Source organism: Podarcis bocagei (assembly GCF_964188305.1).
Source record: "Podarcis bocagei genome assembly, chromosome: W".
Lineage (NCBI taxonomy): Eukaryota > Metazoa > Chordata > Lepidosauria > Squamata > Lacertidae > Podarcis > Podarcis bocagei.
Genome location: NC_138131.1, coordinates 56,946,328 through 56,962,598, shown reverse-complemented (window position 1 = coordinate 56,962,598; position 16,271 = coordinate 56,946,328). Strand labels below are relative to the sequence as shown.

General features: G+C 49.2%; 2 protein-coding genes and 1 long non-coding RNA gene across 3 annotated transcripts in view; 1 reads left to right on the top strand and 2 right to left on the bottom strand.

Annotated features, from left to right (window-relative positions):
• Positions 1 to 6,135, bottom strand: part of LOC308578015 (FERM and PDZ domain-containing protein 3-like) — a 32,436-nt gene extending 26,301 nt beyond the window's left edge. The window contains exons 1-9 of the mRNA XM_081178316.1: positions 6,105 to 6,135; positions 5,404 to 5,619; positions 4,692 to 4,815; positions 3,859 to 4,120; positions 3,659 to 3,761; positions 3,390 to 3,435; positions 3,173 to 3,259; positions 2,700 to 2,807; positions 1,909 to 2,040 (exon numbers count right to left, since the gene is read on the bottom strand). Of these exons, the coding sequence (XP_081034442.1) occupies positions 1,909 to 2,040; positions 2,700 to 2,807; positions 3,173 to 3,259; positions 3,390 to 3,435; positions 3,659 to 3,761; positions 3,859 to 4,006 (624 nt within the window). The 5' untranslated portion in view covers positions 4,007 to 4,120; positions 4,692 to 4,815; positions 5,404 to 5,619; positions 6,105 to 6,135. The remainder of the gene's footprint in view (positions 1 to 1,908; positions 2,041 to 2,699; positions 2,808 to 3,172; positions 3,260 to 3,389; positions 3,436 to 3,658; positions 3,762 to 3,858; positions 4,121 to 4,691; positions 4,816 to 5,403; positions 5,620 to 6,104) is intronic.
• The window catches only part of LOC308578020, a 135,934-nt gene extending 120,404 nt beyond the window's left edge, over positions 1 to 15,530 (bottom strand). Inside the window, exon 1 of the long non-coding RNA XR_014003813.1 lies at positions 15,163 to 15,530. This is a non-coding gene — a long non-coding RNA (uncharacterized lncRNA). The remainder of the gene's footprint in view (positions 1 to 15,162) is intronic.
• Positions 7,364 to 14,834, top strand: LOC308578256 (gamma-aminobutyric acid receptor subunit beta-4-like). Its single transcript, XM_081178503.1, has 9 exons — positions 7,364 to 8,704; positions 9,569 to 9,657; positions 10,373 to 10,440; positions 10,765 to 10,985; positions 11,658 to 11,740; positions 12,095 to 12,232; positions 12,407 to 12,559; positions 13,110 to 13,327; positions 13,549 to 14,834. Exons 1-9 carry the CDS (start codon positions 8,634 to 8,636, stop codon positions 13,864 to 13,866), a joined length of 1,359 nt encoding a protein of 452 aa, XP_081034629.1. The 5' UTR covers positions 7,364 to 8,633; the 3' UTR covers positions 13,867 to 14,834.
• Positions 15,531 to 16,271: the final 741 nt, after the last annotated feature.

The window sequence follows — 16,271 nt, the reverse complement described above, 5'->3', positions numbered from 1 at the left end:
GGAAGTCATAGAAGGTAAAAACAAAACACTATCTAGGATGTATGACCTCTTACTGGATTGGTATACAAAAGACGAAGAGGTGAAGGAGGCCATGACAAAATGGGCTATAGATATCGGTCACAATATTGACTTTGTAAAGTGGCAAGAGTTGTGGAACGTAAATATGAAATTCACGGCGTGTACGGCACTAAGGGAAAACCTTTGGAAAATGATTTATAGGTGGTACCTCACGCCAGTGAAATTGGCTAAGATTTATAAACTGAAGACTAAGAAATGCTGGAAATGTGGAGAGGGGGATGGTGAGTTCTACCACATGTGGTGGACATGCAGTAAAGTAAAAGGCTTTTGGGAACTGATTTACAACGAACTTAAAAAAAATATTAAATATACTTTCCTCAAAAAGCCTGAAGCTTTCCTGCTAGGAATAGTTGGCAAGGAAATCAAAAAAGAGGACAAAAATCTGTTTCTATATGCCACAACGGCCGCTAGAACTATGCTAGCTCAAAGTTGGAAAATGGAGTTAATACCTACTATAAATGACTGGCAGATCAAGATGATAAATTATGCTGAACTAGCCAGAATAACAGGAAGATTAAGAGACCAGGATGACCAGAAGTTTCATGAAAATTGGAACAAATATCTGACGTATATAAGAGACAAGTGTAGAACTTTGATGACTCTGGCAGGGTTAGAATAACTCTAACAGTGTTTGGCAAATATGTAAAGGAGATAAAACACGTGACTTTAGAAACTATCTGATACTTACCAACGAAGTGAAGGGAAGTCCGAGACTTGGCGGAGCCCAAAATAATTGTGTAATATATATATGACTCTTGTAACGGCTATGTTATATGCAGCATATGTAATCTAGATTGTATATATGTATAATCAATGAAAAACCAATAAAAATTTATCTGGAAAAGAAAAAGGAAGGAGGGAGGGAGGGAGGGAGGAAAGGAAGGACTGAGAAAAGGAGGAAGGCAGGGATGAAGGAAGGCAGGATAGAGAAAGGGTGGGAGGGATAAAGGAAGGAAGGAAGGAGGAAATGAAGGACTGAGAAAGGGAGGAAGGGAGGGATGATGGAAGGAAGGAAGGAAATAGAAAGGGTGGGAGGGACAAAGGAAGGAAGGACAGAGAAAGGGAGGGAGGAAAGAAGGAAAGAAGGAAGGAAGGAGGGAGGGAGGGAGGGAGGAAAGGAAGGACTGAGAAAAGGAGGAAGGCAGGGATGAAGGCAGGGATGAAGGAAGGAAGGACGGACAGAGGAAGGAAGGAAGGTAGGAAGGAAGTAAAGAGAAAGGGAGAGAGGGACAAAGGAAAGAAGGAAAGAAGGTAGGAAGGAAGGAAGAAAGAAAGGAAGGAAGGACAGAGAAAGGGTGGGAGGGACAAAGGAAGGAACGACGGAAGGAAAGAAGGACAGAGAAAGGGAGGGAGGAAAGAAGGAAGGAAGGAAGGAAGGAAGGAAGGGAGAAAGAAAGAAAGAAAGAAAGAAAGAAAGAAAGAAAGAAAGAAAGAAAGAAAGAAAGAAAGAAAGAGAGAGAAAGGGAGAGAAGGAGAAAGGAAGGAAGGAAGGAAGAAGGAAGGAAGGAAGGACAGAGAAAGGGTGGGAGGGACAAAGGAAGGAACGACGGAAGGAAAGAAGGACAGAGAAAGGGAGAGAAGGACAAAGGAAGGAAGGAAGAAGGAAGGAAGGAGAAAGGGTGTGTGGGGCGAAGGAAGGTAGGAAGGACAGGGAAAGGGAGAGAGGAAAGAAGGTAGGAAGGAGGGAGGGAGGAAAGGAAGGACTTAGAAAAGGAGGAAGGAAGGATAGAGAAAGGGAGAGAGGGGCAAAGGAAAGAAGGAAGGAAGGAAGGATTTCAGAGCTCTGGCAGTGGGGTTTGACTAGATGACCTCTGCTCCCTCCTTACTCACGTGGGTCAAAGGCTGCTTCTCCTGGAGGAGGAGAAACTGGTTGCTCCGCTGGTGGCTGCGGTATTCCAAGACGAGGGAAAAATGCTCAATCAGCCTGAGGGAAAGGCGATCCTGGAGGGTCGTTATCACTTCCTGGTAGTGGGGAGAGAATAGCATTTTTGAAAAGAAAAGGGGGGGGGGAGAGAAATCCCTTATTTACAGAAAGTTTCAGCCTTGCTGGCATCACCTTAATTCTGACAAGCAGAGGAAGGTTTTCTTTTTGGAATAATCAATTTTTACAGTTTTATCAAAAATGACGGATTTGGTTCTACTATTAGAAATACATAGACTGATAATTATGAAATTATGGTGAGGTTTAATAAGTTAACTGTTTGTATTTGGACAACTGTTTTGCTCTACTTTATTGGCAGGAGAAAAAGTATCATTTCCTTAATAACAATTTAATTAACTCAAACAATAACATGATAGCATATGTATCTATTTTTGTTAACTGATTTGGTTAAACAATAAAAAATAAATAAGACTGTGTTTTAGCACACATGAAAAACTTAAAACAAATCCTTCTTTCCTGATGTATTAAGAATTATGATGTATCAAGAATTAAGAATGTAACTTCAATAGAATTAAATAAATAAATAAAATAGAATGTAAATTAAATACATTCCGTTAGACTAGAATGTAACTTAAATAGAAAATCTTTTTTCCTCTAAAAGCATTTTACAAGTCATTAATCACTAGGCACTGCTTCCCAGCCCCTCACTCTAAGCACTAGGCGCTGCTTCACTTTCTACCTTGACAGTGGTGCAGCTGTCAAAGGTGAAGGACTTGACCTGCCCGTTTTCGAGGAAAACCTTCAGGATGTTGGGGATGAGGAGGAGGGCTTCCTTCTTCAGCATCTCCTGCGAGTGGAAAAGCAGAGGCCAGCAGACAACTACTACTACTACTACTAATAATAATAATAATAATAATAATAATCAACTACCAGACTTTTAGAAGACATCTGAAGGTAGCCCTGTTTAGGCAAGTTTTTAGGTTTGATGTTTTATTCTGTTTTTAATCACCCAGCTGGATGGGCCGAGTATAAATAAATAAATTGTTGTTGTTGTTGTTGTTGTTAATTACTTACACCTTGCCCACCAGGCTGGGCCTCCCCAGCCACTCTGTGCAGCACATTAGCTATCTTGAACAAGCCTGAAGAGGCGACGGAGACATGAATAAAGGAGACAACCACATCCCCTCCATTACAGAACTTTCCAGAACTCACCGGCTCTGGGTCCGAGAAGCGCACCTTGGCAGGGTTGGACCTCAGCTTGGCCTTCTTTGCGGCGCTGATGAAGGCAGACTTGGGCGACTGGAAGGGGAGAAGGAAAAGATGGGCCTTGTGGGAGATGTTGGCCGCCTTCCAAGATCTCAGCCGAAAAAGCAGATTCCCGACTCGCCGGGGGGTGGGGGTTGAGATGGATGACCCCCGGGGGTCTCACCTGATGGGTTTTCAGCACGGTGAAGATGGTGGACTCCCTGGCACTTCTGCAGTGGAAAAAGAACAAAGGAGACATTTAGGGTTTCCTCAAGATTCCTGCCTCTCCGGGTTTGGACTGGACGACCCTCGGGGGTCCCAGCTCCCCAGGGTTAAAATTCCTCCAGAAAGAATCCATGGATTTGTAGAGGAGGCAGGGACCACCGCTCTTAAATTTCAGAAGGGTCACCCAGTCCGACCAGCGTGTCTCAAACCCGCTTCCTCCTTCCTCACCTCACAATTTTGATGAATCTCTCACGGGCGACATCACTCACATCTTTGTCACCGATGGCCCAGATCTGGTCCCCAGGAAAGAGTTTGTCCTCTGAGGGTCCACCTGCCAAAGGAAGGGGAGAGAGACCCTCAGTGTCTTCTAGTCCAACCCGCTTCCGACTCGATGACCCGACGCTGAGATTCATCCCCAGAATCCTCACCTGCCACCACAGTATGCACTATCACAGGCCTCTCACCACCGGCCACAAACCCGAACCCTCCGTCTGGGTGGCGCTGGATCATGACCTGTTGGAAGGCCTCGGAAGGCAGCGGTCCGTATTCCATAGCATCCCAGCTTTCCTCTGGCATCACATCTCCAGCGGCAGGAGAAGACAGGATTCCAGGACGCAGGGAGGGAAGAATCCTTTCCTCAGTCTCTAGCCTAATGCACAGAGTCTGGGATGCCAGCAAGGTTGAACCTTTCTGTACAAAAGGGATTTTTATGATTCCAAAAAAGGAAATCTAACCCCTATCCCCTATCCCTAACCCCTATCTCTAACCCCTAACCCCCAAGCTCATCCCTAACCCCCAACCCCTATTCTTATCCTTAACCCCTATCACTATCACTATCCCTATCCTCAGCCCCTAACCCTTTTTCTTCCCTGCTTTTGGCCTTCCTGGCCTGCAAAGTTGGCATCAATTTGCACATTGCATTTTCGCCAACCGTTCGCCAGGCCTGGCATTTTGCTTCCTTTGCCATTTTGTAATCAACTGCAATTCCATAATTGATTTCATTTTTATTTATTTTTTAAACCAGAACCATTTTTTAAATTTGTCAGGACACAGCTTTTTCACAAAAGGCCCCCCAAATAATGCAAACGTAACTGTCCAGTTAAGGCACCACCTCTTTTAACATTCAAAATAGAGCTCAAAATAGAGCTTTAAAAATTATAATTCATCGTATTTTAGCCACCGATTGCAGCTTGTCTTTGGATCCAGGAAAATCTGGCAGCAGGGCCCTGATCCTGTCTCAGAGGAGGAGACCCCTACTCACTGTGGGTGGGATAGATGCCCTCCAGCCATGCCTCCTTTTCTCCTGCCAGAAAGAGAGGGAGGGAGGGAAGAATTCCACAGCTGCTGTGATTGGAATATGAAAGGAATTGGCTGCTGCCCTGTTCCTATAGGAAGGGATGAGAAGAGAGAGAAGAGAGGGATAAAGGAAGGGAGATTTGAGAAGAGAGAGGGGGGAAGGGAGAAGAGAGAGAGAGAGAGAGAGAGAGAGAGAGAGAGAGAGAGAGAGAGGAGTCCAGGGAGGAAGAGGGAGGGAAAGTGAGAAGAGAGGGATAGAGGAAGGGAGGTGAAAGAGAGAGAGAGAGAGAGAAGGAGTCCAGGGAGGGAGAGGGAGGGAAAGAGAGAAGAGGAAGGGAGATTTGAGAGAGGAATGGAGAGCCAGACAAAGAAAATAGAGAGAAAGAGAGGAGAGAGGTGGGGAAGGAGAGAAAGAGGGGGGGGAGATGGGGAAGAGAAAGAGAGGGAGGAAGAGGAAAGAGAGGGGGAAGATGTGACCCCCGGAGCTGCATCGGCATGACCTGTTTTTGACATCGACATCATCATCATCATGGTTTCCTTTGACCCACCAAGCTTGTAACTCCATCCAAAGTAGCACCAGCGATCCCTTCCCGCCCTATTATTATTCTCCCCTTCTCCCCTCCCCCCATCTCTCCTCTCCTCTCCTCCTCTCATTTCATCCTTCTCTCCTTCGATACCTTCCTCTCCTACCTCGGATGTCGGGTGGTCGGTTGGAGATTCCTGGACCATTCACGGCGGCAGGGATCTCAAGAGAGAAGGCTGGAATCCAGTGAGGGGACACTAGTGGTTCCCCTAAACCCCGAGGTCCTTTTCACACGTGCTACGAGCAGCGCGTCAGACTGGATGATCCTCGGGTCCCTTCCCAGCCGACTGTTCCATTCGCCGCGCAATCGCTGGTGCGGGGGAAAGGGTCGAAATGGACTTACCCGATTGGTAGGGGGGTCGTTTTAAGGAGATCTTCGGGGGCTATCCTGTCCCCCATCTGCCCCAATGGGGGTCCCCTGCGCCCCACAACCGTCGCCATCCGTGGCCCCCAAAAAGCACGAGGCGAGATGGGGCGCCGGGGCCGTTTCATCCCCCTTCGGGAAGACTGGGGGGGGGGGGGACCAGAGGGATTTGCCCGCTTAGGGGGGACACCTGCCCCCAAACTGCCCCCTTCGTAGCCCCCCAAGCGCATGCTTTGGGCTACGTGACCGCGCATCCTTCGGGAAACGGGGGGCAGGAAGAGGGAGGGAGCCGTTTTGGGGGGCATTAGAAGGAGAACTTGGGGACCCCTCGACCTGCTCCATCGGGAACCCCAAAACCAGAAGGGGAGGGCGCACCCCTGGGGCGAAAGCAGCCCCCCTCCCCAGTTTTTTAGAGGGGTCGCGAGCCTTACCGGGACTCTCTGCGGCCCCCCGAAACCGGGGCGGGAAGACGGGGGGGGGGGACAGCTCCGGCCGCGCCGGCGCACTCGCGGAGCTCGTCGTCACTGCAGCAGACGGGAAGGGAGGGGGGAAGCGAAGAGGGAAGGGGCGCCCTAAAAGTCATCCCGACTGACCCCCCTGCGAGGCGGGAAACGAAGCGCAGGATCCTTGAATGGGGGAGCTAGAAGGGAGCCCGAAATGACATCCAGGCAGACCCCCCTGCAATGCAGGGATCTAGAATGGGGGAGCCAGAAGGGAGCCCCTACAATGCAGAAGAGAGCCCTCTTCCTTCCTTCTTCTTCGGGTACAGGGTGGTTCATCATTATCATTATCATTTATATATCACCCTATACCAGGAATATAATCGTAGAATGGCAGAGGCGGAAGCGGGTCAGAATAGATTACCCCAAAGACCCTTTATCCCCTCTCTCTCTTTCCCCAACCCTCTCTTCTCTCTTTCTCTTCTTTTTCTGCGCTCTCTCTCTCTCTCTTTTCTTTCTTTCTTTCTTTCTTTCTTTCTTTCTTTCTTTCTCTCTCTCTCTCTCTCTCTCTCTCTCTCTCTCTCTCTCTCTCTCTCTCTCTCCTCTCTATTTTCTTTCTCTTCCCCTCCTCTCTTTCTTTCTCCTTCCCTCTTTCCCCCATCCTTCTCTTCTCTCTCATCCCCTCTTTTCTTTCCCCTCTTTTCCTTTCTCCTTCTCTCCCTCTTTTTTTCTCTCTTCTCCCTCATCTCCCCCTCTCTTTCTCCTCTCTAGCTCTCTCTCCCCCCCTTCTCTTTGTGTCTCCCCGCCCCCATTGTTATTCTTTCTGCGCTTTAGGGACGATTTCCCTTTATTTTGGAGGGGGGAAATTGCATTTTTTCTTCCGGATTATCATTTCCTTTATTTTTGGGGTTCTCCCTCCCCCCCCAAACCGCTCTTCCTATCACGTGATTCCTTCTCCCTCCCTCCCTCCCTCCTCCTCTCGGAAAGGCGGAGCGCGGAGCATCCTCTGCAGCGGCCGCCGGGCCAAACAGAGGCGAGGGCCTCCCTGCGCCCCCCTCCAGGAGCGAATCCCACCCCCTTCCCGGCGCCCCCCAAGCGCGGATTTCGAGGCCTGTGCGCCCTCCCCCCCCCCGAAAACGCGCATTTTTACCCATCCAAACAGATCCGGCTGCGACCCCCGCCCTACGCCACCCTCCGGGAACGCATCGTCCACCTGCGCCCCCTAAGTGCGGGTATCTGCGCCCCCCAAGGCGTCGGGAGGAACCCCCTGAGAATTCGGCCCGAGTGAGGATTTCGCGGCCTGGCTGCGCCCCCCAAGAGCGCATCTCGCGGCCGGAGGTATCCAAAGATCCGGCCTCGTCCTCCTCCTCCACCCCCCCCAAACAGGATTCCACCTTTTTCCGGGGGTTGGCGCATTTCCCGCGCAGCCGCCTTCGGGAGCGCAACTTTCACCTTCTCGGATCCGTCCCTGGTCCCGCCAATCTCGCCTGCCCCCCCCCCCAGCGCATTTTCCCACGCTGTGCGCAGACTCTCTTCCTGCAAAGGCGCATCTCCTCTCCAAAAGCTGCATCCTCTCCTTGGCGCATTTCCACGTCGGCGCGCAGCTTCTTCTCCTCGGATCTGGCCCCGGTCCCGCCATCCTCGCCTGCGCCTCCCGAAGGCGCATTTCCCACGTTGCGCGCAGATTCCATTGGCGGCCTGTCCTCATTCAAAAGCAGGATCCTCGGGCGGCTTTTCCTGGGCACATTTCCACGTTGGCGCGCAGCTTCTCCTCCTCGGATCCGTCCGTGGTCCCGCCATCCTTGCCTGCGCATTTCCCACCTTTGGGCGCAGTCTCTCCCCCAGCGCATCCTTCCCGTGGACCGGAGCGTCTCCATTCGCGGCCTGCGCCCCCGACAGCGCATTTCCTGCTTTTGGGCGCGCAGCCTTTTCTCGCACCCCTCCTTCCCGTTGGCCTGCGCGCCCGCCCATCCTCGCCTGCGCGCCGGACGGCGCATTTTCCTCCTGACCATCTCAAAAAAGCGCCTTTTCTGCATTTGGGCGCAGCCTTTCCTCGTTTCCCAAAAGCGCATCTCCTTCGTTGACGCGCAGCCTTTCCCTGTCTCCGCAAGCAAGAGCGCATCATTCCTGTTGGCCAGAGACTCTCCGTCGGCGGCCGATCCTCCCCTGCGCCCCCAAAAGCTCATTCCCCACATTGGGGCGCAGCGTCTCCGATTGCGGCTCCCGGACCGCAACTTCCGCGTCCCGCCACCGTCTCCCGAAGCGCCTTTTCCACGTGCGCCCGCTCGCCGGAGACTCCGTTGGCTCCTCTCCTCCGCCACCCTGCGCCCAACCGGAGCGCTTTTCTTCTCCCGTCCGTTTTGCGCCATGGCGAGGCTGCCGGGAGGAGCCTGCGCCGGCTCCTGCTGAGCGCCGCTCTTCGATTCGGATTTCCATTCGCTTCAGGTGAACAGGCCGGCCCCACCTCTGCCCCCATTTTGGGGGTGCTGCCCCCCCACCCCGACCTCCCACCTCTCGGAAATGCGGGGACTGCACGGCGGCGCATGGGCGGCGCTGTGTCTCCTCCTCCGCTGCTGCTGCTGGGCGCACAGGTAGGTTTGGGGGGCGGAAAAGTCGCAAGGGGCTCCCCTGGGGGGTTGGGGGCGGACATAGAACAGGGGGCTCACCCGGGGTTTTGTTTAGGGGTGCATAGGTAGTTTAATCTGAGAGGGGGACTCACCTGGGGGTTTGGGGGGATGGCCAGGTAGCAGGGGTTACCTTAGGGGTTTGGGGGGCAGAGAAGTAGTGGGGGCTCACCTGTTAGGGGGTGCACAGGTAGGCGAACCTGAGGGGGGGCTCCTCTGGGGTTTGGGGGGATGGAAAAGGTAGCAGGGCTACTTGTGGGGTTTTTAGGAGGCACACAAGTAGGTTAACCTGTAGGGGGCTCCCCTGTGGGGGGGTTTTGGGGTCCCCTAGCTCCCCCCCACAGAATAGGGGAGAGACCCCTTCCAACTGCCATGAAAAGCATGATGCCCCCATATTTCAACCCCCCCAAATTTATATGAAATTTATATATTATATTGGGGTGCCCAGCTGGAATTCAGGGGGGCAAGTTTAAAGGAGGCCATGAGAAGCATGATTCCCCCAATCTATATGAACCCCACAATATTTTATTCCAGCTGGATACCCCAATAGAATATATGAAGGTGCCCCCAAGTTTATTGGGGCTCCCAATATCTTCTCCCAGCTGGGACCCCGCAAATTTCTTATCAGCTGGGCGCCCCAATATAATAGATTCGGTGGCAGGTTTAAATGATGTGGGGCCCCCATGTTTTAATCCAGCTGGGCACCCCAATATACGAAGGACCCCCCAAATGTATAGGGTGCCATGTGGGGTGGGGCTCAATGGGGACCCCCCCGCAATATTTTATCTCAGCCGCTTGGAGGACAAACCATGGTCTTCTTCTGTTTTGCAGCCCCTCCACTGGCAACATCTCGGTGGTCAAGGACATTGTGGACAAGCTCCTCAAAGGCTACGATGTCCGCCTGCGGCCCGATTTCGGAGGTAAGGCAGTCTAAAGGTTTGAGCATGAATCCAATTGATAATAAATCAGGTAATCAATAATAAGCCAGTCATAAATTAATAAATGATGATCTATTATCAACTTTTATTATTTACTTATTAATCTATGGTTCAGTTTTATTTCGGAGGTAAGGCAGAGGTGCCTAAAGGTTAGAGCATAAATCCGATCAATAATAAATTAAATAATTAATCATAAATAAGAAGTTAGGTCATAAATAAATAAATAAATGATTATTTATTATCCCCTTTTATTATTGCTTTTATTATTTTCTTATAATCTATTGTTCAATTTGCTGTTATTCCTTATTGACTTTTAGCCTTTCCTTATGTTCTAAAGTTATGATTTTATTTTTTTTAAAAAATTATTCTTTAATTTTATGGCATTATTATTTATGACTTTATTTTATTATTTCCTTATTGTTTATTATCTCATCTTCCCATTGAGGGTTTGATTTTATGGTTTCATTATGTGATCGTTTCATCACCAGTCAAAAAATTAACCGATTATGAGTTTCATTAGCAATTAATAAATTTATTACTTTGTTTTAATATAATAATAATCTATTATTGTAATATAATATAATATAATATAATATAATATAATATAATATAATATAATATAATATAATATAATATAATATAATATAATATAAATCTGTTGTTTTGTGTTTTGTTGTTGTTGTTATTACTATTTCAGGGAACCCTGTGGTGGTGGGGATGAGCATCCACATCTCAAGCATCGACCAGATTTCTGAAGTCAACATGGTAAGTTGGACGAACTCCCGCCGGGTCCGGATTCGAATCCTGAGGGAAAAGATGGCTTTCCTTCTTTCCTGCTATCCTATCCTCCTTTATTCCTTCTCTCCTATCCTTCTCTCCTTCCATCTTTCAATTTCCCCATCTCTCTCTCTCTCTCTCTCTCTCTCTCCCCTCCTCCAGGACTATATCATCCCCATGTACTTCCAGCAGAGCTGGCGGGACAAGCGGCTCGCCTAGGGTGACCTGCCTCTCCACCTTCTCTCCTTCTATCCTCTCATCCTTCTATCCTTCAATTTCCCCCATCTCTCTCTTTCTTTTCTCCTCCGCCAGGACTATACCATCACCATGTACTTCCAGCAGAGCTGGCGGGACAAGCGACTCGCCTATGGCGATCTGCCATTCAACCTGACACTCGACAACCGAGTCGCTGACCAGCTCTGGCTCCCAGACACCTACTTCCTGAACGACAAAAAGTCCTTCCTGCATGGCGTCACCGTCAAGAACCGCATGATCCGCTTGCACCCGGACGGCACCGTCCTCTACGGCCTGAGGTGGGTGGATATTAACAATATTAATCACCAATAATCAAGAACCGATTCGCTCCGGCCGGTTCGTTATTGCAAATATGGTCAATTAATGGGTGGTTTTGTTCTCACCTAGTGATCACCGCAAAGTGGGTGATAATCAGTTTTTATTGGGCGTATTGATCAATACGGGCGGTTATTAATGGACGAGTCATTATTAATGGACAGATCATGATTAATGATTATTAATGGATGGGTCATTATTAATGAGTGGATCATGATTAATGATTGTTAATGGGCGGGTCATTATTAATGGATGGATCATGATTAATGATTATTAATGGACGGATCATGATTATTGGATGGATCATGATTAATGATGGCTTTCGTCCTTGCATAGTGATCACGGTTAAATATTATCAATTTTGAGACATATTGATAGTCCATTAAAAATTAGCGATCTGATAAATACATATTCATTTATATTTAGCAATTAATAGCCCATAAAATTAACCGTCCAATTAATACTTATCAAAAGGCAAATTTAGAGAAATATTTGCTGGTTCAGACATAGGACCAGGAATATCATCCAAATAGGGGCCGAACCCCCCCCCCATCAATATATAGCATTCCCCGCGTCCGTCAATCAGTGATCCCCATAATGGATCCCTGGAATCCACTCACGCTCTCTCTCCGCAGGATCACGACAACCGCTGCCTGCATGATGGATCTCCGGAGATACCCCCTGGATCAGCAGAATTGCACCCTGGAAATTGAGAGCTGTGCGTATCATTCAATGAAATTAAATTATTGCTTGTTAATTGAGGAATAATTAAAAGTATTATCCAGGAATTATCCAGGAATAAATTTAAGGCAGGAATAATTTTAAGGCAGGGTTAATTTTAAACCAGGAGGATTTTAATTGGGGAATAATGTTAATCCGGGAATAATGTTAAAACAGGATTAATTTTCAACCAGGATTAATTTTAAGACGGGAATAATTTTAAAACGGGAATAATTCTAATCTGGGAATTAGAATTAATCCAGGAATACTTTTAAACCAGGATTAATTTTAAGACTGGAATAATTTTCAACCAGGAATCATTCTCATTATTTCTTATTTTCTTTCCTCCCAGACGGCTACACTGTCGATGACATTGTCTTCTTCTGGCAAGGAAACTCTTCGGCCGTGACAGGGATGGAGGTATTGGAGTTGCCCCAGTTCACCATCATTGAGCAGAAGCTGGTCACCCGTGAGGTGGTCTTCACCACAGGTGGGTTCCCCCTGTGGGGCCATCTAGTCTAACCCCCTGGCCGAAATCCCAGGGTTGTTGGACACACCATGATCCTCCAATCCACCCTTCACTGAACATACCAGAGTTGTCCCCACCAATTCACCTGGATCCTGGGCTCCTGTCCAGTTTGACCATCTCCTCTTTCTCCAACAGGGTCCTACCTCCGCCTGTCGCTCAGCTTCCGCATCAAGAGGAACATCGGCTACTTCATCCTGCAGACCTACATGCCCTCCATCCTCATCACCATCCTCTCCTGGGTCTCCTTTTGGATCAACTACGATGCTTCGGCCGCCCGGGTGGCCCTAGGTGAGGAGATCCTGAGATCTTGCTCTACGGTCCTGCTACCAAGGGCCCAAGTGATCCTCCCTAAATGCAGGACCCTCTTGACTGACATTCATTGGGTTGAATTCAGGTGAAGTTGGAGAACCACCAAGCCCCTGAGAACCTTCTCCCATATCCTAGTGGCAAGCTGGTGGTCTACCAAGACCCTAAAGGTCCACCATCCTTCTATCGGTCCATCTAATTTTCCTTAAAGGCAGGACCTGACCTTGATCCCATTTGGTGAAGTGGTGCCCAGTTCTCCGACCGTTAAGGTAATATGGAATCCAGATTCAATATGAAATTGTTGGATTTACATGGATGTTTTTATATATCCGTCTTCAGTCATGGCACTGATTGATTTCAGAGTATGAAAACATTTGATTTCAATATATCGGGCCCATCCTTGGATATTACAAAAATATTTTGATCGTTATCGTGACGGAGGTTTGAATTATGGTGCCTTCCCCGTGCTGTAATTCCCAGCCACCCAACTAACCCTGTTTCTTCTCCCACCCCCACCCGCTGTGGCACCCAGGGGTGACGACCGTCCTGACCATGACGACCATCAACACCCACCTCCGGGAGACACTGCCCAAGATCCCGTACGTCAAGGCAATTGACGTCTACCTGATGGGCTGCTTCGTCTTCGTCTTCCTGGCGCTGCTAGAATATGCCCTGGTGAACTACATTTTCTTTGGGCGAGGGCCCCGCCAGCAGAAAAGACGTGCCCGGCACCTGGAGCCCCGGACTCAGGTGCAAGATTCCTGCCTAAAAACCGAATGGGGATGGGTGACCCTCGGGGACTGAATTCGAGGCCGAGATCCCTGTGGATAGGGATGGGTGAACCTCAGGGTCCTGGATTTGAGGCCAAGATCCCCGCGGGTCAGGATGGGTGACCCTCAGGGGCCCAAATTCGAGGTCGAGATCCCTGCGGGTTGGGATAGATGACCCTGATCTCCCTTCTCTCCTTTCAGCCCGACACATACGGCAACCTCCTTCTGGCTGGCGTCTCCGACAGCAACTGCCCGCTCTTCTCCACGTCACCCTCGCCGGACCTGCGCCCCTGCGGCCTGCGTGGGTTCGAATCTTCAGGCACTGCCCTACATTCCCGGAAGGCACCTGCCTGCCGCGCCGCCCGGGCCAACTGCCGCCTGCGCCGGAGGTCCTCCAAGCTGAAGCTGAAGATCCCTGACCTGGCCGACGTCAGCACCATCGACAAGTGGTCCCGGGTTCTATTCCCCATCACCTTCGGCTTCTTCAACCTCCTCTACTGGTTGTACTACGTCAACTGACATCCAAGAGGGAGAGTGCCGGGCGCCGGATTCGGGTCCTGCCCCCACCCCAGCCTTTCCTCCTCTCCGCTTCCCATTCGTCCTGTCCCCTCACAGTACCTTCCTTTTCCCTTAAGAGTCACTTCCTGTACGCTCTCAGGAACTTCCTGTTCCCTTACGGGCCCTTCCTGTTCTCTCACAGCCCCTTCCTGTTCTCAGCCCCTTCTTGTTCTTGAACAGCCACTACCTGTTCCCTCACAGTCCCTTCCGGTTTTACCCCTTCCTGTTCCCTTCAATTCACTTCCTCTTTGCTCTCAGGCACTTCCTGTTCCCCCACAGTCCCTTTCTTTTCCCTCACAGTCCCTTCCTGTTCTCTCCCAGTCCCTTCTTATTCTCTCTCAGTCCCTTTCTGTTCCCTTAAAAGTTCCTTCCTGTCCCCTCACAGCGCCTTTCTGTCCCTTCCCTGCCCCTTCCCTCCCCACTTCCTGGCCCCTTGCAGCCACTTCCTGTCCCAAATCAGCGATGGAGAACCCACTGTTTCAAGTAACGGGAAACGAGGAACAAGCCACGCCTCCTAACTTCCAGTACTTTCTCTTCCTCCTCCTCCTTGGACCAGCCGGGCTTCCTTCCCACCGGCCACTTCCCTTCCGTTGCTTCTGCCATTACAGGTTCCGGCGGACGGACTTTTCCGGAACTGACTTGAACCAAGTTTACAGTTTTCTACCTACCTAGCGACCGACCGACCAATGGGATCTCTCCGTTCTCACATTTTGGGTTTTTTCCCCTTGTTGTTCTGGGAGGGATTTGGGGAAAGTGCTCCTGAGCGTGTGCAGAGTTCCTTTTTTTCTAAGCAATGTACATGAACCTTAAGAAAACACATTTTGAAAACTGTTCGATATCCATCGGTTGGGAAACTTTCTCGTCTCTTCCCCGTCCCCCCTTATGAAATCAGAGAATTTCACTTTAAATATACGGCCTTAGAAGAAAAACAGCAACCGGTGTCCGTTTCTTTTCTTTCAAAAATGGGGCTGAGGGGATATGTTTTATGATAATAAAACATCATATATCATATCATATAGATATTAATTAGATCTAATTTACATTTATATGATATACACACATACTTAGACATTTCATTATTGATATATTTTTATATTATTGATATAAATTTATATTCAATATATTATTAGATATATATAAATACTATAATGATGTGTTGCATAATACATCACATATTTATCTTTTTTATGGTATATATATATATATATATATATACACACCGTATTTTTCGCTCGATAACACGCACCTGACCATAACACGCACATAGCTTTTAGAGGAGGAAAACAAGAAAAAATAATTCTGAATGAAACAGTGGATGTATCATTTTTGTGCTTCATGCTGTGGCCACAGACATGTGATTTGACGGTGAGTTTGGGGTAGCCCAATGCAAAAATCCTGAGAATCCATGTGGATCCATGCTTTGTAACCACGTTTTTGTACCATTGCAGCCCCAGGCAACAGTGGGTGCGTGATTTTTTTGGTACAGACTGTAGCCATGGACATGCTATGTGATCTGATGGTGAATTTGGGGTGACCCAATGCAAAGATCCTGAGGATCCATGTGGATCCGTGCTTTGTAACCACGTTTTAAGTGGGGAGGGAAGGAAAAACATAGAAGGGACAAGGAGCACCGAGAGGATTGTGCGAAGAAGCAGCTGGCTAAGAATGCAGGAGTGGGGTTTTACCGGAGGGAGGAAAGGAAGGCAAAAGTTCCCCCACCCACCCACCCACCCACCCAAGCCAGCCAGCTAGCTCTCTCTCTCCCCCCCCCCCCCACCTGCATGTTGCCTGCGAGTCCCTAGACGCAGCAGCAGCAGCACTGGAGCACGGAGAGGAATTAGAAGGAAGGACGTCCTGCTTTCCCCTCTGCTTGCCTGGAGGGGAGGGGTTTTCTCTGCTCTTTGTTCAGTTTGAGCAAACACAGTAACGAAACTGTGGCTGCCTGCAATCAGTTTACCACACCGAGAATGAAGATAAACTGGTAAAATGAGGGGGCTGGGTTAAAGCTAAAGGGACAACCTCAAAGATCCCTCAAGAACAAAGCAGGGGTTCAGGGCTCCCAAAGCCGAGCTGCAGCCTTAGAAGGGAAAAATAGGGCTTTCGAAGGTGGTTTTTACTGCCCCGCTGCTTCCATTTTTTAAAAAGGCAAATTGCAGGAGAAGATGCAGCAGTCAGTCACTCTCTCACTCCCTCCAAGCACCCACGCTAGCGAACAAACACACAGGCAACCACACACTCACAAAGCACACACACTAGCAAACACACAGTCGCGCTGCACACACAATCAAGCGATCAGAGCAGCCAAACCTCCTAGCAAGCACTTCCCTGGCTTCTGCTGACCGCAACGAAGATGACCCTCTAAGAAA